Raw genomic sequence first — 24,818 nt, forward strand, 5'->3', positions numbered from 1 at the left:
CAAGCCAGAGGCACCCGGACTGAAGGTGGCTGTGTGGCTCCCTCGCCCCAGCCATGCCTGCCTGTCTCAAGGTCGCCCAGCTCAGGAGGAAAGGAGAGTCTACAGCCTCCCACATCCAGCCTCCCTTCCACTTTCAAATGCCTTGTGTCCCCCTTTCTTGGCTCCTGTTCCCTGAGAAGCCTAGACTTGGGAAGTCTAAAGACTGCAGTAACCTGAGCCCTTGATGACAGGCAGAGTTCAAGGAATTTCACGTCTGAATATTAAGAGCAGAAATGTAAGCCATAGGAATGAATCTCTAATAGTGGAATTCAGGCCTCTGGAAGGTCAATGGGAGAGGCATTCAGGGGGGCAAGAAGAGTGCTTGATGAGGACCATTCAAGTGACAGGAAAGATGCACCCTGATTCCCGGCCGACAGCGTCCAACCAAAGACATCCAATGTGCGATAAAGAGTGACCCAGCTGCAAGTACCTCGTAGACAGCGTAGCTGATGCTGAGCACGCCCTGTCCTATCCTCTTCCAGCACCGACAATTCTTTTGCATCAGACCAGACCCAGCAGCACCATGCAGTGGGGTTCGCCGACGCCCCCCTCCTGGCTGTCATCCACCTAGGTCAGATGGATTCCGAACTGGGGATTGGTCCAGTAAGTAGCTGGAGGTCGCCGGGAGGTCGCCAGGCGTGGTTTCCCGGATGAGGGGTGAGGAGGCGGGAAAGAACACAAGGGAAGAGACTTGGTCGCCCCAGAGAGGGCGCAGTTGGCAGTAAGTGGGCCTTGGGCAAGTTTTCTTCACAGCATGGCAAGCACTCCCTCCTTCCCTTCTCCCCTCCCCTCCCACACACCGGCAGACGCATCCCGTAGCATCCGGAAAATTTGCACGCCATCTGACTGGGAATACTAGAGGTCTGATGGCCCCGGGCTGCCCTGGGATGCTCACGAGTGACCCCCAAGTCTTTCAGTTCTAAGCTCCTGGCTTGTGAAGATGAGCCCCTCTCAGGGACGAAGATCTCGGGGTGTGGGGAGAGTCACATCCCAGGAGGCCTCTGCTCACAGGCTCTGGAGACAACCAGTCTGGTGGGCGTCTGTCCCCTCCAGCCGTGGGGGCTGACCGTCTGCCCCTCAGCCAGATAGCTGAAGCATCGAGACACCATCCCTCCCTGGTAAGTCACTGAATATGCATGAGAGATAGTTTATTTATTTGACAGCGAGAGAGAGATCACAAGTAGGCAGAGGGAGAGAGAGAGGGAAGCAGGCTCCCTGCTGAGCAGAGATCCCGATATGGGACTCGATCCCAGGACTCTGAGATCATGACCTGAGCCGAAGGCAGCGGCTTAACCCACTGAGCCACCCAGGCGCCCCGCATGAGAGATAGTTTAAAAGAACACAAGCCACACCACCTATGGGTACTCTAAAAGATGGCTTCCCTTCAAAGAGAACTTTTAAAAACTCTTTCAAAATAGCGACTACACATTCCGAGGCACAGAGAGGTCCAACGGGTCATGGGAGGGCCCACGGCGCTGACAGTCGGGCGGCAGCACGTAAATGAAAAAGACGAGCCTCAGCGGTTTTGAATAATGATGTGCCCCAGGGGAGGACAGCCTGTGGGGGTGGTCCTCATATCCCCTAAATGAGGGTCCAACTCGATGAGATAACAAGGCATGCACAGGAGACCAAGAACCACGGACTGTTAACCAGAACGTTTCCTGTTCAATCCCACCTCTCCCCTAGAACCTTCACGTCCAGGCTGTCTGTCTGGGGCACAAGTGTGGACTGCAAGGTTAAGTTCCTGCAGCTTCCCAGGTAGACGCACAGAACATCATTATGAAAGGGCAGGCAGAGTCGGTCCCTTCCAGACAGGTAGGTGACTAGGTGACTGTGCCAATGGGGTTGCAATGGTGATTCCAGGCAGATACCTCAGGGGCGCCCCCGATGGCTCCGCGCTGCCAAAGCAATCCGGGCCCATTTCCTACCCATTTTCTTTTCTTTCTTTTTTTTTTTTTTTAAAGATTTTATTTATTTATTTGACAGACAGAGATCACAAGTGCAGAGAGGCAGGCAGAGAGAGAGGGGGGAAGCAGGCTCCCCGCTGAGCAGAGAGCCCGATGCGGGGCTCAATCCCAGGATCCTGGGATCATGACCTGAGCCCAAGGCAGAGGCTTTAACCCACTGAGCCACCCAGGCGCCCCTTCCTACCCATTTTCTAAGCGCTCGCTAATGGCGAACATATTTTAATTTCTTCCAAATGCAACGTCATGGCAATCCCTACATTTTTTGTTTACTCTTTAACAGAACTGGAGGAAGCGAATGAGCTACAAAAGTAATGCCCTACACTTATAGAACACCACGGGTTTACATAGCGCCTTGCACGGTGGGCGTTAACCCTGTGCTGTGCGGACCAAGCAACAGAGCGCCGCAGAGGGAAATGAGCCTCCCAGGGCCCTGCAGGTGATTGACCAAGGTGCCGCCAGGCGTGGAGCTCTGGGCTGGACGGTGGGCGGGGGTTGGGGAGTGAAGAAGAGACACACAGTGGTCGGGACCCAACCTGCACGAACATGGGATTTTATTATGACTCAGAGTGCAGCCCTGCAATGAACAGCGTCAGAGCTGGGAGGGGGAGGCTGGGTGGGCTGAGGGGCTAGGGGGCAGAGGGAGCGGGCTTTGCTTTCCTTCATTTTTCCTTCGGGAGGTGGATCGGTTTTTCAGCATCGTCCTCCTGCTGCCTCGGCTGACTCAACCTGAGAGGAGCCTATGTCGGATGCGTCAGTCTTGTCCGGGGAACCGGGGAGGGTTCCCCACCTGCAGTGAGACGAGGGCCCTCCGGTTAGGGCAGAGAGAGGGGTTGCCCAGATATCCTCCCAGGGTGGAGCTCCAGTGGCTCCCATGGGAAGAAGGAGTGGCCATCCTGGACCCCCAGGCTCAGGCCGCTCTACCCCACCCTCCAGGTTCAGCTAGGGCACACAGACTTAGCACGGCGCGATCTACTGGAGCAACAGAAGGTCCACGCATCTCAGGGGGATGCATGTCCAGCAGGGACCAGGAGAAGAGTGAGGAAGGAGCACGGTGAGCACGAGGCATCCTTAGGGGGCAGGGGCAGGTGGGGGGAATGTGGAAGCTACAGAACCCTGTTGGCTGAGCTCCAGCCTCAGCTGGGGGCTGCAGAGCCATTGTCCACACTGCCACCCTGGCCTCCAAGCCCAGGGAGAAGCGGGGCCCCTGCGGGGCACCAGGAGCCAGTGAACAGGCCGAGGCATTGCGCAGCCCAGGCAGGACAGGCCAGAAGGACTTGGGGCCCCGCAGCCCTCCGTCCACCTCACCTGGGAAGTTGGTGTGGCCCCCAGGGATGGAGCCCTGCATCAGCGGCCATTGAGCAAGACCAGGTCCCATTTGTGCAGCTCCTCGCTGCTCAGGGAGGCTGGGGAGAAGTTGCAGATCTCCAGCCGGGAGAACTGCTCCAGGAAATCCAAAAATGACATCCTGGGGGCAGAAGGATTGGAGGGCTCTGGGTTCACAGGGCAGGTTCCAGGACAGAGCAAGGGACCAGCTCTGATCCTGTCATGTCTACGGGGCCACTGTCCAAGCCCCTGGCTACTGCTGGCATCTCTGTTTCATTAGAGAGCGCCCCTCGCACATCTAACGACCAGGCAGAGGGACAGAACAGTAAATGGGCCCTGCCACTGGGGCCAGGCACCTCGGAGTCTGCAGAGACTTAAGTCCTCCGATTTAAGTCTGCCCAGCAGAGATGTCCCTAAACCATGTCATGTTTAAGGGACGTCCCTGTCATCTGTCCTAGCCCACCCACAAAGGAAGTCACCCTGTCACGTGGCTAAGTCCAACTTGGTGAGATGGGATTGGTGCTCTGCCTCGGGGGCAGGGGGAGGGGCAGCAGGGACAGGGACACATGCAGTTCCTGAGGTCAGGCAGCCTAAGGGTAAAGGGGGGAAGAAGGACACCCCCAGCAGGAGCCACATGGACTTCCTGACACCCTGATTGCCGGGGGAGTGAAGCCACTGTGAAGGACAAATTCCTGAAGACCACGCTCACCAGAACTCGCCGTCCTCCGCTTTCTTACCCAGCTCCACCTTCTGCCTGGGGTCTATGTCATTCCACTCTGGGGCACTGGAGGAAATCATAAAATTAGAATCTTTAAAAAGAGAAGCAGAGGTGGTCATTTGTGAAAGGTTCGCTGCAGCACACGGTTTCCTGAAGCTAGACGGCCCCTGGAGGGCCGAGATGGTCATGAGCCAGACCCTAGCAGGTGGGCAGTGGTGGGGGAGGGGGACACACGTCCCGGGAGGGATGTGGACTGATGACATGGACCGCGGTCATGCAGCTGGGACATTGCCTTAATTTCACTGCTGGGGAACCTTCATTTCTAGCTGAAACTCCCACACCCCACGGCAGGGCTACAGGTCCAAGAGAAGAGGGATGAGGGTGCCTGTGAGGTGTACACCCCTGTGTCCATGGGCTGGTTGTCGTTCTGGCTCATCCATCAGGTGAGGAACCTGGGGGAGTCGGACCCTCTCTGGGCACCGGTGCACCATCCATTTCCCGAGCCGCCAGCGACAGCCATCAGGCCCAGTCGGGCAGCAATTTTCCTGAAGTCATGTCCCCCGTGAGGCCTCCTGTTACGGCCTTTCCGTGGTGATGGCCATATATGTCATAGACGTATATTCAAATGACGTCTCCAGCCGCCTGCCCGAACTTTACCAAGCTCGGTTTCCTGAAATATGTGTGCAGCGTCTAGGAACCGAATGGTATAAAAATGTCCCTTCCCTGGTTGCCTTCAGCAACCCATGAGCCCCGCCCTCCCCCAGGAAAGTCCAGCCATGCAGGACCACAGGGGTCATGCAGGAGGGAACCCAGGACCCCTTCAGCTCAGGGAAACTTTCGCTCGTCAGACCCAAATCTCAGAATGTGCTTGTTATAAACAAAGAGTAGGGACAAGTTAGAGAATTCTGGATCTGAATCAAATCTCCCAATTGGTTTTTGAGCCTAAGAAAAATTTAGATTGTTTAAGTTAACTGGACATTGGTCTGGCTTAGAGCCGTGGCTCAGAGACCCAGCATCCTCCTGCCCCACTGGCTGCTACAAAAATGGTCCCACCTGTGCTTCCAGCTGCTGGAGTGCGGCCCTCGCCCACTGCCACCACCCCCCTTGCACCTGCCCCACCCTCTCAGAGACGGGGGGGGGGGGCGGGCGGTATCAGGGAAGGAGATGGGGTCACAGAAGCCCTCTGGGCAGCTTGCTAAAGAGCTGTTGGCTGAAATGGCCAAAAGTCAGAGCATTGATTTTATTCGGCTGGGGCGCCCTTCCCGAACAGCTGGCGGAAAGGTTTCAGGTTTTGCTCCAACGTAGGTAGCGGAATCAGCGTCTGTTGCCCTCGGGACCTACCTCTCTCTGTGGCACACACCTGAAGGGAAGTGTGTGGTGATGGGCCATGTTGTGCCATTTGGAGGGCAAGGGCGGGCAGCACAGGGCAGCTCCTGAGTGCTTAGGGACCTCCCATTTCCCAGGTGCTTCCTCAGTGGCAAGAGGCCTGGGTGAGGGGAGCCTGTCTGGCCCCTCATGACCTTGTCAGGAAAGAGCAAGCAGCCCTCCCAGACGCCGGCTGCTGCCTGCCACCAGCTGGCCCCTAGGGCCGGATCCCGCTTCCTCAACTGGGCACTGAGGGCTTGGCATTTGTCTGAGAGACCACGGTCTGCAGTGGGAGGTGACAGATCTCACGGGTCCAGCCTCCCCCTGCAATCACCACTGTGTGGCAGGTGGGAAACAGGAAAACATTCTGGAGACAGAGCTGCTAAGCCTGCAAAGGCCAAGCAGAGACCCAGAGGCCAGACTCCAGCTGTGTGCAGCGTGCTTTGCTCAGCGGGAGCTCAGCGGCTCTCCTTCCTGACCCAGCTGCTGGGCTCTGAAAATGCGGCCACGTTCACAGGGCCCGGGGTCTCATGAGCACTGTGTTTTGTGAGCCGCCTTTCCATAGCAGGGGGCAAGGATGGGGACCAAGAACTTACGCGTCACTCCAAGCCCCTGTCCACTCCACTTCGCCCCACGGGTTCCGGAGTCTGATCAGCTTCTCAGGACGACCCCGGAAATCCACCTGCAAGGTCCACATGCGGAAACCCTGAGCCGCTGGGCTCCCCTGCCCGGCACCCCCGCATCCGCACCCCCCCACCACGCCCTCGTGACCGCCTCCCTCCCCAACTCCTCGCATCTGCCCCACACCCCTGTGCCTGCTCCCCACCTCATCCTCCACGTCCACCCCCTACTCCCCATGCCCACCCTCTGCCCCAGGCCCCCACACCTTCCCCACACCCTCGCGTCTGTCCCACGCCAACCTCCCCTCGCCGCATATCTGCCCCCACCCCTGCGTCCTCCCCACAGCCTGCAACTCCATGTCCACCACCACCCCCGCCCCCCCTCTGCTCCCTGAGAACTTACACTTTCCAAATGTCCCCAAAGAGACGCACCCTTGTTTTAGTGCATGTTTTCCAGACATGGTCAACTGCTCTCTTTTCCACAATTTGGTTTGTTTTCCACAAACCGTGTGTCTGGCTCACAAACAAGTTCATGTCGGCTTTAACATGCACTTAAATTTGTAATGACTAAGACTCGCTGAGCTCTTAACCCACCAGATGAAATGACAATAAGCACACAGAGCACGGTGGCCAGCGTTTGGGGAGTGCACTCTGGAGGAAGTGCACATGGGGCCAAGCACTTCAAACACATCATCACCGCCCTGAAGCCCTGTGGCGGTCCCAGGAGCTGGGTGCCGTGGCTACCTTTCTGGGACAGCTCAGGAATCCTAGACGCAGAGGGTGCAGGTCACCTGAGGTCAGGACGTGGTGGTGGGGGGCATGGGCACCCAGACAGCCTGTCTGCAAACACACCTGGAAGCTCACACTTACTGCCTTCCCCGGCCACTTGCTGAACACTGGCTAGGGCCCCCATGTTCACATTCCGCGCACACGCACTCACACAAAGGATGTCAGGTCTTGGGTGTCCTACTCCCCTCTGCGTCCTCCGTCATGCCCTCGCCCATGCTTACACACGTGTGTTCAGTCTCTGCTTGGGAACTGACTTCACAGAAGCGTGTTTGTGAATTACAACACCCGTGCGGTTTTCATACACAACAAAAACTGAGATCCCGTCTCATTTCCCTTTTTCTTGGCCGTCGGGAAGCCCAGAGAAAAGCTAATTTTTCAAGGGCAGCCCTGTCTCTCGCCTGTATTGTCTGGTGGATTTCAGCTTCGTGTTTTGATTGTGTCTGCACACGTCACTGTAAGTCACTGCAAACGCTTTTTCCAAGTGGGCAGAATATAGTAAATAAACGTCGTGAAAACTACAGCCCATGCTTTCTGCTTGGGTTGGAGAGGAAGGAGCAGCACCGCTCCTTCCCCATTGGGCTTCATCCTGGGGGAGCCAACATCACTGCCTTTATCCCCTTGGGGGTCCTACGGGTTTCCGCCTGGGCACACGCACCTCTTAAACCACATATAATCTAACAGACAATCTCTACAACCTCCTCCAAAACCGTCCTCCCACCTCAAGCCCGGTCTCATCTGCATGTCGCTGGAGCCCAGGGAGCTGGGGCACAGACAGGCAGCGGGATCCGTCTCCCAGGGGGGAAGAGTCCAAAGGGCCCATGAGCAAGAGGGACCCACGCACAGGTAGTGTCCTGGGCAGCCAGGGAGGGACCTCGGCGGACGGGAGCCTCTCTGTGCTGACCTGGACGCATGCAGTATCACAACCTGCTACCCTCCCCTCCCCACCAGCTTTTACCTCATGGACCCCAGTGATGGAGTAGGCGTGGCTCTTCACCAGTTTCTGGCAGGTGGTGGCCTCTACTCCTGCTTCAGCTGCACTGGAGACCTGGTTGGGGATGAAGTCCACAGAGGATGGCCCTGACCCTGACCCCGACCCCGACTCTGACCCCATCGGGGCTAGTCGCTGGGGGACACTGGGGTGCAGGTGCAATGGTGACCTCGATGACCTCTGAACAGGCCTGCAGCTCCAGGCCGGTGCTGTGTGGCTCGGAGGCCGAAGCATGACTTAGGATTTAAATGTCACCAGACGCCGGGGCATCACCTCAGGTCCCCGAATGACCCCCTGCCGCTTAAAGAAGGCCAGTTATCCAGGTTGGCCGCTCTGGGCCAGACTGCTTCTCCCGCGTCTCCCCCTTCCTCATCTGTAGGCCCCCTCTCTAGGCCCCACATCGTCTCCCCACCAGGCAAACCTTCAAACTGAGATTTGGCAGAGATGTGCTGTTTGTGGGCCCAAGGCCACCAGGTCAGGGACAGACAGGGGCAGGGACACGCACCCTGGCTCCAGATCCACTCCCCTTCTTCTCAGGGATCTCCAACTCCATCAGGTACCCCCCCCCCCCCTGCCCACCATGTATCTGTTTCCTAAAGCTCCACGATCACTGAGCAGGGAAGGGACAGCGAAGGTGGGATGTGGGATCCAGAGGTCAGGTCTCCGTTCTCGGGCCATTCCCTAGCACTGCAGACTGCAACTCCCACAATGTTCCCACTTCCTACTCACTAATAAGGTCTGGGACCCGTGCATCCCCAGACTTGCCCACAGCTCAGCCCCAGACGCTGCTCTGGCCCCTTCCTTGCCATGCAGTGGGGAGCAGGGAGACTCACGTCAATGGAGCAGGCCAGCAGGGACCCCGCGCAGAGGGCCTTCCGGATGATCTGAAACAGGCGGGCTGGGGGCTTCTTCAGGTCATAAAACTCAGAAATGCCTCCAGTGAGATCCTCAAACCCCTCCACCGTGGACCCTCCAGTGAGAGCCTCATAGGAACCGTTGAGCCTGCAGGGGAAGAAAGAAAATGTGTGTCACCTGCACACGAGGGGCCCACGTGGGCTGGCGCTAAGATGCGGAGTGGGCTGGAAGATAAGAGAGGCCCTTTGCCAATTTTGCATTGGGCTGACAGGGAGCTCTGGCTACCTCCCACCAAGCCACCCCCGCACCTCCAAGTCCTGTAGAAAGCCAAGTGCAGCCTTTCCAGCATGGCGGACCAGGAGGGTTCCTGGGTGTTAGAACCCCAGGCAGCCGTGGGTAGAGAGTGCCCCAGGGGCTTGCTCCGGGAAGAGGGCTGGAAAGGAATGGGGTTGCAGGACAGGGTAGGCCACACGCATCAGGAGAACCCACAAAGAAGGCTTCCTGCATGGAACTCCAGCAGAAAGAGGGCGGTGAGAGCTGGACGGGGCCTCAGCATCGAAGTGCACCTGTTCCTTCCTCGTCATGGTTCTTTGAAAAACTCACCTTAACCTAGGAACTGATCTTGGGGTTTGAAGGAGGAGAATGGGGAGGCACCAAGAACCTGTAGGGCTGACCCCCCACCTTGATCCACACCCTCATGGGGGCAGGGCTGAGCCGAGAGCTCCTGGCCCCAGTGTCCAGGTGCTGGGGGGACTTGGCCAGGCACCCCGGGTTCAGGGTGGAGCAGGTGCCATCCTCGGGGACACATGGGCCTCCCAGCCCTGAACCGCTTACTCACTTGGCATAGGCCTTCTCCAGCAGTGCTCCCCAGAACTCGCTGCCCGTCTCTGAGTGCAGGAAGAACAGCTCCCCGTCCTTGGTGGGCAGCCTGTCATCCACGACCACGTCCACCCATTCGCCGTACTGCCAGAACTGGGGGGCAGGGGACATGGGGCAGAGGCCCCTCAGACAGCACCCCACGTGGAGGGCCAAGCTCCAAGCCCCCCCCAGATCAGGATCTGCGTCTTCCGTCCACACCCACCAGAGAGGCCAGAGAACACAGGACACGTGGCGTCCAGCGTGTGAGTGATAAGCAAAGGTGCCCACGTGGGGGGTCTCTGGTTCGGGGATGTGGGGAGGGACCCAAGCCCACGGGAAGGATTCCCAAACAACACGGTCAGAGCAGAGAGGGCTGCCTGACACATAGAGTACCTTCCTGAACCATGGGTGTTCTCTTCCTTACAGTTTTCTTAACAACGTTTTCTTTTCTCTGACTCGCTCTATGCTAAGAACACAGCGTATAACACGCTTGAGCCATGAAACATGCTTGACTCCACTGTTCATATCCTCAGGAAGGCTTCAGGTCAACAGCTGGCCATCAGGGGTGAAAATTTGGGGGAGTCCAAAGAGACACCAGATTTTTGGCTGCATCCTGACCCCCACGTAGCTGCAGGGTCGCCTGTGGTGTCCTGGGCCCCGGGCACAGTACCTGAAAATGGAAGATCCCCGCGTAGTTCTGCTGGAAATCCTGGCCCCCGGGGACCACGCGGCGAAGCAGCCCTTCATTCAGGGTTAGGGAGGCAAGGGCGGCCAGCAGCCAGCAGTCACCTGCACCCAGTCACAGGGACACACCGGTCAGGCCTGCCGCACGTCCCTGCCCAGTCTGACGTTTAGCGCCCTGCTCGGCCCAGCCCACGTCACCTCGCCCCCTTCCGGGTCAGATGCCCCGTCATCCTCCTGTGTCTGAAGTTCACGGGTGGCTCCAGCTGCGTCACTCAAAGTCCCGTCCTTGGGATGGGATGTTCTCTGCCCGCCCCTATATCCCAGGACCCTGACCATTCCACCCCTAAGCACCAATGGTTGGGGTGGAGAATGCAAAGAAAGAAGACATTGCGGATCCCACTCATGTCTCCAGCTTTCGTCCCTCTGCTCCCACCAAGAACCTGTGCTCCAGGCAAACTCTGACGCCCTGGCCTTTCCCCTTGGGTGGTGGCTGTTTTGTTCCTTCCCCCAGCAAGACCTCACGGCTCGGCCACCTGCCCCTTCTCTCCAGCCACAAGTCACTCTGTCTCTTTGTGTTTCCTTAAGACCGGACAGTACCTAAGCTCTGTGCGCCGGGTCACAGCACCCACCCGAGCAGCAGCTACTGGGTAGAGCTTTGGCAGCCTCCCGGGGTGACCTCCCAGGGCCCTCCAGCCAGCAGGGATGTGGACTCCCGGTCTGGCACCCCCAGGAGGAGGCTGACACATAGTGGGGCCCAGCTTGACGAACAGCAAGTGTCCGAATGACTCGATGGATTTGTCTGGAACAAACGCCCAGTGGCCCCTGTGTGTTTGTTCCTGAGTCTCCCGGTCTGTGGGGATGGGGAGCCCAAGAGGACATGCACTGGGCATGACAGCTCCCATGTCTGCCAACATCTGCAGCAGGAGAGATGATGAGTGAAGGTTCCCAGCACAGGCCCCGGAGGGATCTGACAGAGTGACCACTCTGCGGCCCCTCCGACATCCACCCCACAGGACACACGCGTCCTCGCAGCCCCTCTGACGTTCTCACTCCCGGCTGAGCTGTCTGCATCCTCCCACCCAGAACACTCCTCCACATTACAATTCAAGGCACAGAAACTCCGTGTCCCTCAGTTGCTGACATCAAACAGGGCTGCCCAGCTGGAGGAGCTTAATTTTCTTTTCATCTGCCTCACTCAGGACATTGCACAGGTCCTCCTTGCACTCGGGCAACCGCGGGGCTCCAAGGGGAGTGTTTGGATTCCTGCCAGGGACTGTGTCAGGCGTGAGTGGACTGTCGGCATTCAAATCAGCACACGCCCCTTCAAAGTCCTCTTGGGGGGATGGACTTCTATTCTGCTGCTCAGAACATTTCAGGAATTGTTTGGGGACCTGCCTTGAAGCCTGTGGCACGATTGTTGGGTTCTCCTCCATACGGACATGGCTTTGACCTTGGACCATAGTTTTAATTGCCAGAAGCAGCCAAGAGGTGTTTGGATACAAGAGGCTTTTGGTGGTGAGTAAGGTGGGTGCAAATCCTGGGAAATACCTTGATGGGCGAGTCCCTCCTCGCCAGGCACCTTCCAGTCAGATTTGGCTGTGGGTTAGAGTTTGGATTAACCGTAGAGCTAGAATGGGGGGTCCTGGGTCACTGACCTCTGGGAAAGTCGGGGAACTACCTAAGCTGTGTTCTTCCTGTGCTTTATTCCGGTTATACAAGTAATGGGTTTAATAGTTATTAAAACAATAAAGTGATTTTTTTTCTAATATTTTATTTATTTGACAGAGAGAAATCACAACTAGGCAGAGAGGCAGGCAGAGAGAGAGGAGGAAGCAGGCTTCCCGCTGAGCAGAGAGCCCGATGCGGGGCTCGATCCCAGGACCCTGGGATCATGACCTGAGCCGAAGGCAGAGGCTTTAACCCACTGAGCCACCCAGGTGCCCCAATAAAGTGATTTTTTAAAATTACACTTAAATAATGACCCCCTAGAACCTTCCACCCCCTCCACCTTAAGGCCTCAGGACTTCCAGTAAACAGCAAACAGACCCGAGCCCTAACAATGAGGGGCTCTGGTTTTAAGTCCACCAAGAGACAGTCATCCTGAGTCAGGCTTTGTTACAAGAGAAAGTGCTAAATCAGAAAGTCCCTTTAGGTCTGAACACCTAGTGTTATTATAAATCATAGGTAGCAAGAACTCAGGGTCCAGCTTACTGGGCACTTCCTAAATGCCAAGGGGAGAAGTAGAGCTGCCCCTGGGCCACTGGCTGAAGGACAGGCAAGGGAAGCAGGGGCAGACAGGAGGTCAAGTGCTGGGACTGCTGCAGTAGCCCCTTCATGAGGCTGATCAGTGACAGGAGCAGGGATAACAGTTAAGTCACTGCTAGGTTGAAGATGAAGCCAAAGCAGAGGGCATTCCTGGGGGCCGTGGGGGTGGCATAGAGCCTGGAGGCAGAAAGGAGGGGAGACGGCAGCCTCGGGGACGTCTGCATCCACTGGAGGCAAGGAGATCCAGGCAGGTTTGTCCCTCCCCAGAGTGGTGGTGGCTGCAGGGTTGGGCCTGGGAGACCCCCGGGGGAGAACAGGGCTGCCCTGCACAGTTGCACCCCCCTAGGGCCACCCTGGACCCCAGGGACAGCTCTGGCATAAGCACCAGCCAGCCCTGGAGGCTGTGATTTATAAAAAGAAACGCAGGCTGGGTCTTAGAACTGCTTCTGGGCTCAGAGCTCGAGAGAGGCTAGGCAGGCCTCTTCTGCAGGGTGGGAGAAAGCACAGTTCTGGGCGCCTGGGTGGCTCAGTGGGTTAAAGCCTCTGCCTTCAGCTCAGGTCATGATCTCAGGGTCCTGGGATCGAGGCCCGCATCGGGCTCTCTGCTCATCAGGAAGACTGCTTCTCCCTCTCTCTGTCTCTCTCTCTCTCTGCCTGCCTCTGCCTACTTGTGATTTCTCTCTGTCAAATAAATAAATAAAATCTTTTAAAAAGAAAGAAAGAAAGCACAGTTCTTTTGTTGTGTTAACGAGGTGGCTTAGGAAAGCCCCTAGGTGACCCAAATGGTTGCCAGGAGAACCAACCCCAGTGAGTGGGTTGGACATTAAAGAGCCACCCCATCCCCTGACCCTGGGACCCATCAGCAGTACTGCTGATTCCTGATTCCATCGGGCCTCTGTCATGAAGCCTTCAGAAATACCCAGAGGCCGGGGCTCACAGTGCTCCTTGGCGCACACGTGCAGATTTGGGCAATCAGCGCCCCTTCCCCAGACCTCATCCCGTGCCTCTCCTCCATCTGGCTGTGCCTGAGCTGGATCTCTGATAGGAACCCGTGCTCTGGGGAGTGAGATGTTTCCCAGGGACGGGTCATGAGGCCCTCCATCCGCAGCTGATGGGTCAGAAGCACAGGGGGTGCGGGGGAGGACAATGGGAACAGGAGCCTGCGGTTTGAGGTGTGGGGGAACAGTCTCGTGGGACTGAGCCCTTAGCCTGTGGGTCTCACACTCTCTCCGGGCAGACAGCACATCATAACTGAGTGGGATCACAGGACAACCGCGGGAATCACCCAGGGGATCTCTGGCCTTCCTCATGTCTGGGAGCCCTCTTGGGGAAGCTGGAGACAGGCCGGCCTTTAAGAAGTAAGAAACCACCCAAAAAGGCGATCCAATGAGAAACACTGAACCAAAAGAAAGGGGAACCTTTCAGAGACAGGGCACGGTCAGCAAGAGACAGGCTGCAGGCAGGGAACTGTCCAGGGGAGCAAGCAACGCTGAGCCACCACACGTCCAGCCCTGACACGGATGCTGACCTGTTCATATGGGCTTGTTTGTCAAAATCCACCTTCGGCGTGCCATGGGGTTCACAGGCCGGCGTGATTCGGCTCTGACGCCTGCACCAAGCCATCTCAGGGTGACCACCAGGCCTCCTACAGGCCCTCCGAGCCCGGTAGCTATACCACTCTTCCTTCCCTCTAAACCATGACACCGCCTGCACCCCTGCAGAGGCAAAGCTGGACACTTCTGACCGGGGAGACAGCAGCTGGACTGGGTTCTCAGGGCCCCACGCTGCAGTCCTGGCCTCCTCTGCGGCCAGCCTCCATCCCACGGATGCCCCTCAGCCCTTTGCCCAGGATCCCCCCAGGGAACAATGCACCCAGCCTTACCCCATCGCAGAGACCTGAGCTTTCCTCGCATCCACAGAGGCCGTGCTGAAGGGCTGAGCTGTGGGTCCCCCAAGGAGATGGAGCAAGGAGAGGCTGGGACCACGCAGTGCCCCTCCTCAGCCCCAGCCCTGCGGACCCAGGGGGCTTGGGTTTGGCCCATGTTTCCCGAAACACTCCGCTTAGCTCCTGGTATGGAGCCAAAGCCACGCTATCCTCCGGCAGAGGCTGAGCCCCACAACAAGAGGGCATAGGCCCCATTCTCCACACAGCTGTTGGGAGCAATCGAATCTTTAGCACCACAGATTTCCCAGGCTTTATGCACCTAAAATCACATCTCCGAAGAAAGCCAGGCCCTGGGCTCTGGCCAAACACTACCTCTGATGGTTGCTAAGGGGCTCCCGCCTCTGGGAGGATGGCCTGGCTGAGCAGAAGGGAGCCAGACGCCCACCGGGACCACTGCCGCCGCGCGATGACCAGCACCCCCACGCAACAGGACAGCATTTGCCACGACACTTATCATTGACAGCAGAAGAGACAGAGCTCTGTGGCCGCCTCAGCCGACGGGACAAGGAGCAGTTCAGACACACCAGGCAACGGGCCTCCGAGGATGGGAGGCGGGAAGCGGATTTGTCCTGGTACAGCTTCCCAGTGTCTAAGGTCATGAATTCAAAGCAGTAGTAAAATAACAGCAAGCAAGAGTATTGAACATGTTCTGACCCCGGAGGAGACCCCACTGTGGGGTGTCAGAGGCAAGCGCTCTGAACACACGTTGTTGGCGGCGCATCCTGTCTCCCTGAGGGGCACCCAGCACTGCTCTCTGATGAGGAGCCCTCACCTACCATGCAGGGCAGCCTGGCTGACTTATGGCACTGTGACTTGGCACCTCCGGCGCCCCCGGCACCCCCACACCCAGGAGCAGCCACATTTCCACCGCCCGAGCCTCACTCCGGGCCACAGGCCCTCAGCCCCCTTCTGCTCCATTCATGCAAAAAGCCAGCACGTGGCAGGGCTGACCCTGGGGCTCCTACTGGTGGCCCCACTTCCTTCCCACAGGTTGAATTCTAGAGCAGCTGAGTCCCTCTGTGCCCGGCCAGCCGCCCGCACTCACCATGGCAACACCCAGGCTCCTTGGAAGCCCTCTTTTCTCCTTGCTCAAAACCATTCAAACCTCTATGCAAGCCAGCAATTAAAAGGCACTTATTCAATAGCTTTTCCGAAGTTAAAACATCTGTAGCAAGAAGCTGTTAAAAGCGTACGTTCGGAGCTATGTTTCCCTGAGACACATGCTAATTAGGTTAAACACTGAGCTCAAAGTAAAAAAGCAGAATGAGAAGGACCAGGATGCTGTGCCCTGCCCCCACCCCACCCCAGCCCCCCACACTGTGAGCCCCGCACAAACGGCTCGAATGGCACAAGGGCTTGGGACACAGAGGCCGTGGCTCTGGGCAGCGGGAGCATGACCGTGCGGGGCGTCCAGAACATTCCCACAGCTCTGCACTCACGCTCTGCGAGCTCCGCCAAGGGGGTGTCTGCGAGCAACGCTCATTAAGGCCAGAACGTGGGAAGCATTTGAAACAAAATGCCTGTGAATTTCGGATTCATAAAGGCTTCCAGGAGGCGGAAGAGAATGCGTTTTCTCGGCTGGAATGAGGAGGAAAAGGAAGGAGGGCACCCTTGTGAGAGGACAGGGTTTTTATGCCCGCGTGGACGCTGAACTCTGTTTGCTTTGTTGATCTTCATGGGTAGGATTGTTCTCCAATGCCTGTGTCTCTGGGCCCAGTCCTGCCACCATCCCGGGCTCCCAAAAGGGAGCTTGGCTGGGAAGATGGGATTCTCGTTTTCTCACTCATTTTAAAGCATCTGTTGGGCCAGCCCACAGTTGTGCAGATGTGGCTGCTCCATCCGGTGAATTGTGTCCACGTACAGGCAACAACGGTCAAGCACCACCCAGCACGGCTGTGCACCGCGCGCCTACAATCCTGGCCCATTGCTCCTGCGTGGAAGGGGGGTCAGTGGCCTGGAGAGATCTCCCCGGGGAGCCAAGGTTCTAGCATCGCAGACCCGTGCAAGGAGCACCATCTCAGAAACACAGATGCACACACAATATTGCAGATGGAACGTCAAGTCCCATTACTCATGACACACACAGCCAGCCTTGCCCCAGACAGATAGCACCCAGTCACTCACCCAGACTCCCCTGACAGATGTCTGTTCGTGTGGCTCCGTCCACAATGAACTGGGGGCTGGGACACAATTCCTGAAAGCGAAGGGGACAAAACACGGATCACAAGACACCCCGTACTGGTCGCAGCTGGGATCAGGGAGCTCCGCCGTCAGAGCAGAGCCTGGAGGAGGCCGAGTCATCTACTGTGAGTCCCTCATGCTACTGCTGATGACTCTGCAGCCCAGCGAAAGGAGGAGGCCATGGGGGGGTGGGGGGGCGGGGGGTGCAAGATGGGGGTGCAGGGCAGGAGTGCAGAGCAGGGATTCAGTGCAGGCATGCAGGGTGGGGGTGCAGATCAGGGGTGCAGGGCAGCAGCCGCAGGAGCCACAACCTGCCTCCCCACCGTCCACCCGCATCGGTGTGACTGTGCACGCCGTGCCAACTGCCAGTGTGAGCAGCGGCCAGAGAAGGGCGGAGGCTGGCGCGGATGTGCTCGAACATGACCTCCCTCTCAGACAACACCCCGGTTTGCACAGAGAGCATTAGATCAATGTTCCGCATGCTAACTACATGCTGTGTGCGCTCACTAACTCCCCGATCACGTGCCCGTGACCCCAGGCGCTGACGCAGACGCTGAGGTGTCGGGGTGGGGGTGGGGGTCATGCGGCTGACCCGCGCTCCCTGCGCTCAGGACTGTCAGGGTGGCACCGGCCTGGGGCACCGCTGCGGCCCCGCCAAGCACTTTCCTCCCTGTTTACCCAGCACGACTGCTGGGCGCCCACCCTGCACACACAGCCTCACGGGGCAGGCACGAGGGTGACGGGGGAAGGGAAGAAGGGGACAGGCCTCACACTCGAGGTGTGTCCAGCCTGTGTGGGAAACCCGGACTGACCTTCACGGAGAAGTCAGAGACAAGCCAGGTGCATAACAACGGGTGCGGGCTTGTGCACAAAGGGGGAATGTGAAATGCCAGGGAAGTGTGCGTCTGGGAGGCTCTCTGGGCGGGAGAGGATGCCCGCCGGTCGGTTAGAAAGACAGTCTAGGAGCAGGACAGGGGTGTCCGGCTAACCGCAGGCAGACGGTCACGGGCAGTCGTGGGTCTTCAAGGAGCAAAGAGGCCCCTGTGACAGACCTCAAGTGCACCAGAACGCCGGGGAAGCGGGTGGCGGGGCCAGCACAGGAACTGGGATCCCGCCCCACGCTGCGGATGTGGGTCCTGCTGTGACAGCCCACGCCCTGCACAGTGCCACCAGCTCCTGTCTGAATGGGCGGGAACAGTGCCTTCCCGCTGGCTTTCTTTTCTTCCAAGTAGTAAGAAAAATTCATTCACTTGTGTTTCGTTGAAAAAGTAATATATGCACGTAAGTTGAAAAAAAAAGTCTAAGTAAATAATGCCCATAAAACCGAAATCGCTTGCATTCAGAGTGCTCGCTCTCACATTTCCTTTGTATTCTTCCAGAAACTGTCTGTTCTCATAAAAGCATTGACCTGTACATCCGTTTTTATCACAAATGTATTGTACCTCCTTTCCCAGCACAGAGCGAGCCTTAGAATTTCATCCTAATTTCTGCTAGCTCTTCAGCCAGCCCTCCACGGGTGGACCCTCCGTTCTATTCCTTTGTTTCCTGCTTCTGCGATCTCCAGGGCAATTTAGACCAAGACCCGGCGTCAGCCAAGCTAGGTGTTCTCAAAGCTGCAAATTCAGAAGGTGGAGAGATTTGGGAAATTAATAATTAAAAAGGGAGGGGCAGAGCGCCTGAGTGGCTCCATCTGTGAAGCGTCTGCCTTCGGCTCCGGTCATGATCCCAGTGTTGTGGGATCGAGCCCCACATAGGGCTCCCTGCTCAGTGGGGAGCCTATTTCTTCATCTGCCTGCTGCTCCCCCAACTTGTGCACACCCTCTTTCTCTCTCTGTCAAATAAATAAATAACATCCTTTTTTTGAAAAGAGAGGGACAAAAAAATCATATTAAATTTCATTTGGAACAGGAATGTGCTGCTTCGTTGGGAAGGAAGGGAGGAGAACACATTGAATAGGGTCTCTCAGACTCTTGCTCCTTAAAAACCCTCTTAAGATAGTGTCCTCTCCTATCACCCATTCATCCATCAGTCTCCTGAAATCTGGTTTCTACCTTCGACCAGAACCACAGAGGGAGAACTGTTGCCCCAGGTGCTGACTGCCCCCTCTCTCCTAGCCCCTGCTGGAGCTCTCCTCCCTTGGCTTCTGCATCCCTGCTTGCCCGTGTCGGTACCCTCACCTCTCTAAATACTCCTCCTCCATCATCCTCTCCTTCCTCTGCTATGCTCACCTTTCAGAGTCAGGGAGCCCTCCACCAGGGTCCTCAATGCTCTGAATGATTCCACGTCCTACGGCAACGCCATGCGCCAGGCACTCCCTCCTGGGATATCACCCGAACCCCAGCCGTGGAGTATGAGGATCCTCCTGATGGCTCCCCTGAGCCACACAGATCAGCCACCCACGTCACTGACATAGGTCACGTGCTGCCAGCCTCAGCGACTCAGAGCTAACGGGTCCATGAGCTCGGCTACAGTCTTGCGTCTGGTGCGGGAGACAGACTGGTTCACGAGGCTGGCAGCAGTTTCGCGGGTTATAGGCAGAATGGCACAGAGTGATTTATAGACAGAGGGGATGTTCCTGTCCTCACGTCATTTGTTAGCATAATTCAAAATACCTCCGCCCACAAATACCAACCAACAAGCACAGTGACTCACAGGTCCTGTGCGTCCTCTAGAGCCCACAGAAAGCCCTCCCAGTCACCATGTCCTGCCTGTGGGACCCGCACTCGGGTGGGGGATGCAGGGGAAAGTGGCAAGCAGAGCAATTTGGGAGAGGGGGGCCTCCCATGCCCCATCCTTCCTCCTTCATAAGCAGCTTGTGTCTTCTCCGTAATCATGTTTACTGCCGTGTGGGCAAGGATATTAGACACAGACACAGACACAAATTACTCAGGCTTACGCCAGCCCCTGACGCAGGACACGGGGGAGCCCCGGGCACCGTGTTGAGTCCGAGGCAGGAAGTGACTGGGACGGCACGTTCTCAGTGACCGCGCTCCCCCGGGGCCATTCCAGGAGCTCTGGTCCCGGACTGCGGTACACCCCATGCTGCTGCTACACTGGTCACCATCGCCACAGTTTCGGCCACATCACGACCCAGCACCCCTGCCGCTTCAGGGCCTGGACCCTTCAGAGCTTCCCGCCTCACCTCCGTCTCCCACCACCGCCCCCATATTCCCTCTCTCATTACCACCTTCCCCAGGCCGTGTTCACCCTGAACAAAGGCGCAGCGCCTGCCCGGGCCTACCTGCTCCTGCTCCTTCCCAGCCCTGCTCAAATGTCTGGACCCCCGCATCACTGACCGGCCCCTGGTCCACGGTCAGGTGTAACTGCTTCCTCTGCCGAGCTCCCATGCATGTCGTCATATGTGTGCTTCCCCCTCTGACATAATAACAGAGACACTCCTAGTACTGAGCTCTGTTACGTGCCAGGCGCCATGCAAAGCCCCGCGAGGTAGGTAATGCTATTTCTCCCCTTTTACAGGTGAGGGAACTGAGCCCTAGAGAGCTTGGGAACTCACCCGGCGTCACAGGCCCAGTGAACAGCATGGAAGGGACCAGAATCCCGATCCAGCTGACGCTCTCAGCCAAATGTCCTACTGTCTCCCTCCGACCAGAAAGAGCTCCTCCGAGGCTCTGCGCCCCCATGCACACGTGACCTGCACACAAATATGGCTGAACTGAAAGTCCCCAGCTCATCAGTCCAGAGCAGCGGCTGGAAGAAGGGCAGCCGCCCCCGACAAAGGCTGGTCCCCTTATCCGAACCCTGATCTCCCAATGGTCACACCCTCCACGTCTCCCTTAACATGGGCTGGCTGCTTCCGAATGGCCACGTCCATTCGGTGTGCTTGACCCACACTGCTCCCCTCTCTGCATTTCTCCTTAAGATCAACGCACTGATCAAATGACAGAAATGCACAGAGAAAAGTCTCATCCACTGAGCCATGCTTGGGCCCATGCACACCAGGCAACCCTCAAACCACAGGCCCGGGCTGGGCATGTACACAGCAAGATGGGGAAGCCAAGAATGGAGAGGGCTCTGCGGAGAGCTCCGCTGGTCTCACACGCGGCGATGGAGTCTGCAACAGCGCCGCTGTTCTTGCCAATGCCACTGGGACTATCACCGTAGAGTCATGAGATCCCAAGCTTGACCCTGAGATCTTCAATCTGGGCCGACCTGTCTTCCACTGTTAGAAGAAGAGCCCAAGCAGAACTTCCATTTAGCAGCTTAAAAAATAGGAGGAAAAAAAATGGGTGCTCCTGGGTGGCTCAGTTGGTGAAGTGTCTGCCTTGGGCTCAGGTCATGATCCCAGGGTCCTGAGATCCAGTCCCACCTCGGCTCTCTGCTCAGCGGGGAGCCTGCTTCTCCCTCTGTCTGCTGCTCCCCCACTTGTGCTTCCTCTCTCCCTCTTCCTTTCTCAAATAATTTTTTTAATCTCTTAGAAAAGTAGGGAAAAAATAGGCAAAAACACCTGGAAGGGGCAGGATGCCAAATTTTATGATTTCCGAAAACATCTAAGCAGCAAGCTTCATTTGATCATCAAGAGGGCAAAAGCATCCATACATACATATTCAGCAGATCCCATCTGCTTTCCCCTCGGGATAGGTCAAAGTTAACACCTTTGTGAGAAGCAGGGTCATCAGAGTGCTGGTGTGAAGTCCCCTGAGACCAACAAAGTCAGGTGTCACCCTCAAACGCAGCCAGGGACACAAAAAAGCCAATGACCCCATTTAAACATGAGCAAATGATTCGAACAGACAATACTCCATAGAAGACATCCAAATGGCCAACAGACACACGAAAAGACGCTCAACATCACTAATCAGCAGGGATGCACAGATCAATGGGGCGCCTGGGTGGCTCAGTCATTAAACGTCTGACTTCGGCTCAGGTCATGATCACAGGGTCCTGGGACTGAGTCCCACATCGGGCTCCCTGCTCAGCAGGGAGTTTCTGCTTCTCCCTCTCTCTACTCTCCTTGCTTGTGCTAGTTCCTTCTCTCACTGTGTCAAATAAATAAATAAAAATCTTTTAAAAAAAATTAAAAAAATTTCTTTAAAGAGAAACCAGGAAAATGCATTTTGTTTCTTTTTTTTTAAGATTTTATTTATTTGACAGACAGAGATCACAAGTAGGCAGAGAGGCAGGCAGAGAGAGAGGTAGAAGCAGGCTCCCTGCTGAGCAGAGATCCTGATTCAGGACTCCATCCAAGGACGCTGAGAACATGACCTAAGCCGAAGGCAGAGGCTTAATCGACTGAGCCACCCAGGCATCCCTGCATTTTGTTTCTTTAAAAAACATCAAAATAGAATCACCAAATGATCCAGTGACTCCACTTCTGCGTAGACACCCGGAAGAATCGAGAGCATGGTCTCAAAAGGATATTTGAATAGCGTCTTCGTAAAACCGTGATCTGTAAGAGCCAATGGTGGAAGCAACCCAGAGGCCCCTGGATTCATGAATGGGTGTGAACGCTCTGGAGGTAGTGACAGGACGGCTGCAGCAGCGGAAATGCTCTTGGCACACACTTAACAAGGTTAGATGGTCTTTCGTTAAGTGTGTTTTACCGCAATTAGAACAAGGGAAGGAAGGAAGGAGAGGAGAGACAGAGTGGGGAGGGAGAGCGCAATGGAGCAAGTGAGCTCCTTAGGGCCAAGCAGAGTATCCTCATCCCCGTCTCTCCTGCCCTGGGCTCCTTGGGGTCCTCCAGGTCCACTAGGTTGCACCTTCCTGATACCCCAGGATCCCATGGCTCGTGGTTGTCCCCATGGAGCACTTCCATCTTCTTCCCAGGGTGTCCACGTCTCACCCGCGTGCCTGTCTCCCACCGTCTCCATCAGAGTCAGGACCAGAGCTTGCTCCTTGGGTCTCCCTGACCACCGCCCCCACCAGGGCACAGGCAGCCCCCCGCACAAAACACACCTGCCCGTTGAATCACCTTTTTTTTTTTTAAAGATTTTATTTATTTATTTGACAGAGAGAGAACACAAGTAGACAGAGAGGCAGGCAGAGAGAGGAGGAAGCAGGCTCCCTGCTGAGCAGAGAACCCGATGCAGGACTCAATCCCAGGACCCCCGAGATCATGACCTGAGCCGAAGGCAGCAGCTTAACCCACTGAGCCACCCAGGAGCCCTGAATCACCTCTTGAAGCGAGAATCCAAAACTGATTCTCAGTCCGGATTTTGCCCACACCCCAGATTAACCACACAGGTTTCAGGGGGACGGGAAGGTGGGCCATGGTGGCTGTAGGGAGCAGGGCGGAGGGTGGAGGGGTCCTTCCAGACGTGGGAACCGTGTGCAGACCAGGCAGGGAAAACAGCAAAGGGGCAGAGGTAGCCGGAGATGGCCCGTGATCCTGACCACATCTGAAGAGCCCTTCTCTCCTCATGCTCCCTCTTCCACCACTGCCAAGAAGACAGGCCCCACGGCTCAGTTTTCCCATCGTGGTTGAGGAGACAAAAGGGGCCTGGCCAGGAGCTGCTGAGCCTAGTCCATTGTGGCTCATTTTGTGTACCAGACACAGGACAGAGCCCTTGATTCACTTGGGCTCACACCTACCCCACAGAGGGACTCCGATCCCGCAGCTCAGACCACGTGACAAGGGTCATGGAGCAGGAGGCCACGGGACGAGGTTTGGGAAGGACAGTTCTCCATCCCCTGCCCTTGGGCTCCATTACACAGAGGAGAAAGCTGAGGCTCACAGAGGTCACCTGTGCAAAGAAGGCCCAGCTGGGGTTCAAATCTAACTTGTCTGCTTCCAAAGCCCAGGAGTGCTCTTCCCTCCATCCCTTGCTGCCTCCAAAAAGGCTTTAAAGGAGGGCGAGGGTGGGGGGCGGGGGAGTTGTTCTAAAATACGGACCTGGAAGAATGATTTCTCCCTCAAAAAATGATTTCTCCCTCAGCTATTTGCCTGAAGAAGCGACAGCCCTCTGTCCCATCTGACACCCAGGAGCAGGCCTGGCTACTCACCGTGGGCCGTTTCCAGACGACACCTTGGGTTTGCGGGGAGTGTGGCCCCAGATCCTTGTAGCCCAAGGCAGATGAGCACGCAGGGAACTCTGGATCCTTAAAGAGGACTCCTGAGTCCAAGCACTGTCGCCTCAGGCTCTCAAAGTCCTGGCCCAAGTACTTCATGGCTTTCTGGTGGGAGCCAAGACCTTCGGCTGCCGCCTGCCGCCGGGCCACTCTGGCCACTGGGGCTGACATGGCCGTGGGCTCTGCAGGGGACACAGGAGATGCAGGGCAGAGCCGCACAGGGTTGTCCGACACCTGCCGCTGGGAGGCCAGGCGGCTGTCACCCTTTATGTGAGGGCCTGCTCCCGAGGGAGGTGAGTCACAGTGCAAGCAAATGTGCACCCACTAATGAATCTCACCCACCTTCCCCTTCAGCAGACAATTAAGAGGCTGGGAGCCTCATAGAGCCCCTCCCTAAGAAATCTGTTGGGATGGCAGCCATCCCTGCCCCAGGCAAGGCCAGCTTCCCTGCCCTGGCCCCAGTGGCCGAGATGGGAGGACGGGTCCAGCAGCTTAGGCAGGTGTCTACCCCAGCCGGGGCAGTGGCTCTGAGCAGGACAAGGGTGAGGGGCTGGGGCTCTGCCTCCCTTCCAGGAAAGTTTGATTCCTATTCTGCTCGGGAGTCAGAGATACCGGAGATCTGCAGGAAGGATCTGGGTGAGCCCCCAGGAAGGCGGCTCCGCGTGTGAACGAAGCTTTGGGTCTCTGGCCCAGCTCCACCAGTAATTAGCTCTGTCGTTTTGAGCAGCCTCTCTTCCCCTTAATGTTCTCCTCCTTAAAATGGAAGATAATAGTAGGACCCGCCTCTCAGAGCAGGGCGCGTGACAGCTGGAGGGTGAGTATGGCTCAGCAGGGCTCCGGTAGTCTGCAGCAGTTGAGGCCGTTCCTGGGGAACGGGGCTGGAAGGGAAGGCCCAGGGCTCAGAGTCATGGGCTCTCCTCCCAGAAAGGAAATGTGACCTGGGACTTTCTCGTGGCTACAAATTCCTGGGCCTGGTCTACCGAAAGGATGTGGACCCCATCTGTGAGTTTTCTGCTAATGTTGACTATTGGCGTGTAGTTGACCTGTAACTGTCCATCAGTCTCAGGAGTAGACCGAGTGATTCGACAACTCTAGACATTGTGCTCCCCACTGTAGCGTGGTGGCCCCCCGCCACGGCACAACGAGATCAGCACAATATTGTCACCTGTGTTCCCCGTGCTGTGCTTCCCTG

General features: G+C 56.9%; 1 protein-coding gene across 1 annotated transcript in view; it reads right to left on the reverse strand.

The window, feature by feature from the left end:
• The window catches only part of LOC123927605 (calpain-8-like), a 36,009-nt gene extending 12,212 nt beyond the window's left edge, over positions 1-23,797 (reverse strand). The window contains 12 exon segments of the mRNA XM_045982292.1: positions 470-547; positions 550-650; positions 3,312-3,353; positions 3,356-3,471; positions 4,039-4,113; positions 6,009-6,094; positions 7,777-7,866; positions 8,643-8,811; positions 9,503-9,636; positions 10,193-10,311; positions 16,541-16,610; positions 23,561-23,797. Of these exon segments, the coding sequence (XP_045838248.1) occupies positions 470-547; positions 550-650; positions 3,312-3,353; positions 3,356-3,471; positions 4,039-4,113; positions 6,009-6,094; positions 7,777-7,866; positions 8,643-8,811; positions 9,503-9,636; positions 10,193-10,311; positions 16,541-16,610; positions 23,561-23,797 (1,317 nt within the window).
• Positions 23,798-24,818: the final 1,021 nt, after the last annotated feature.

The sequence above is a fragment of the Meles meles genome, chromosome 17, assembly GCF_922984935.1.
Source record: "Meles meles chromosome 17, mMelMel3.1 paternal haplotype, whole genome shotgun sequence".
Taxonomy (NCBI): Eukaryota; Metazoa; Chordata; class Mammalia; order Carnivora; family Mustelidae; genus Meles; species Meles meles.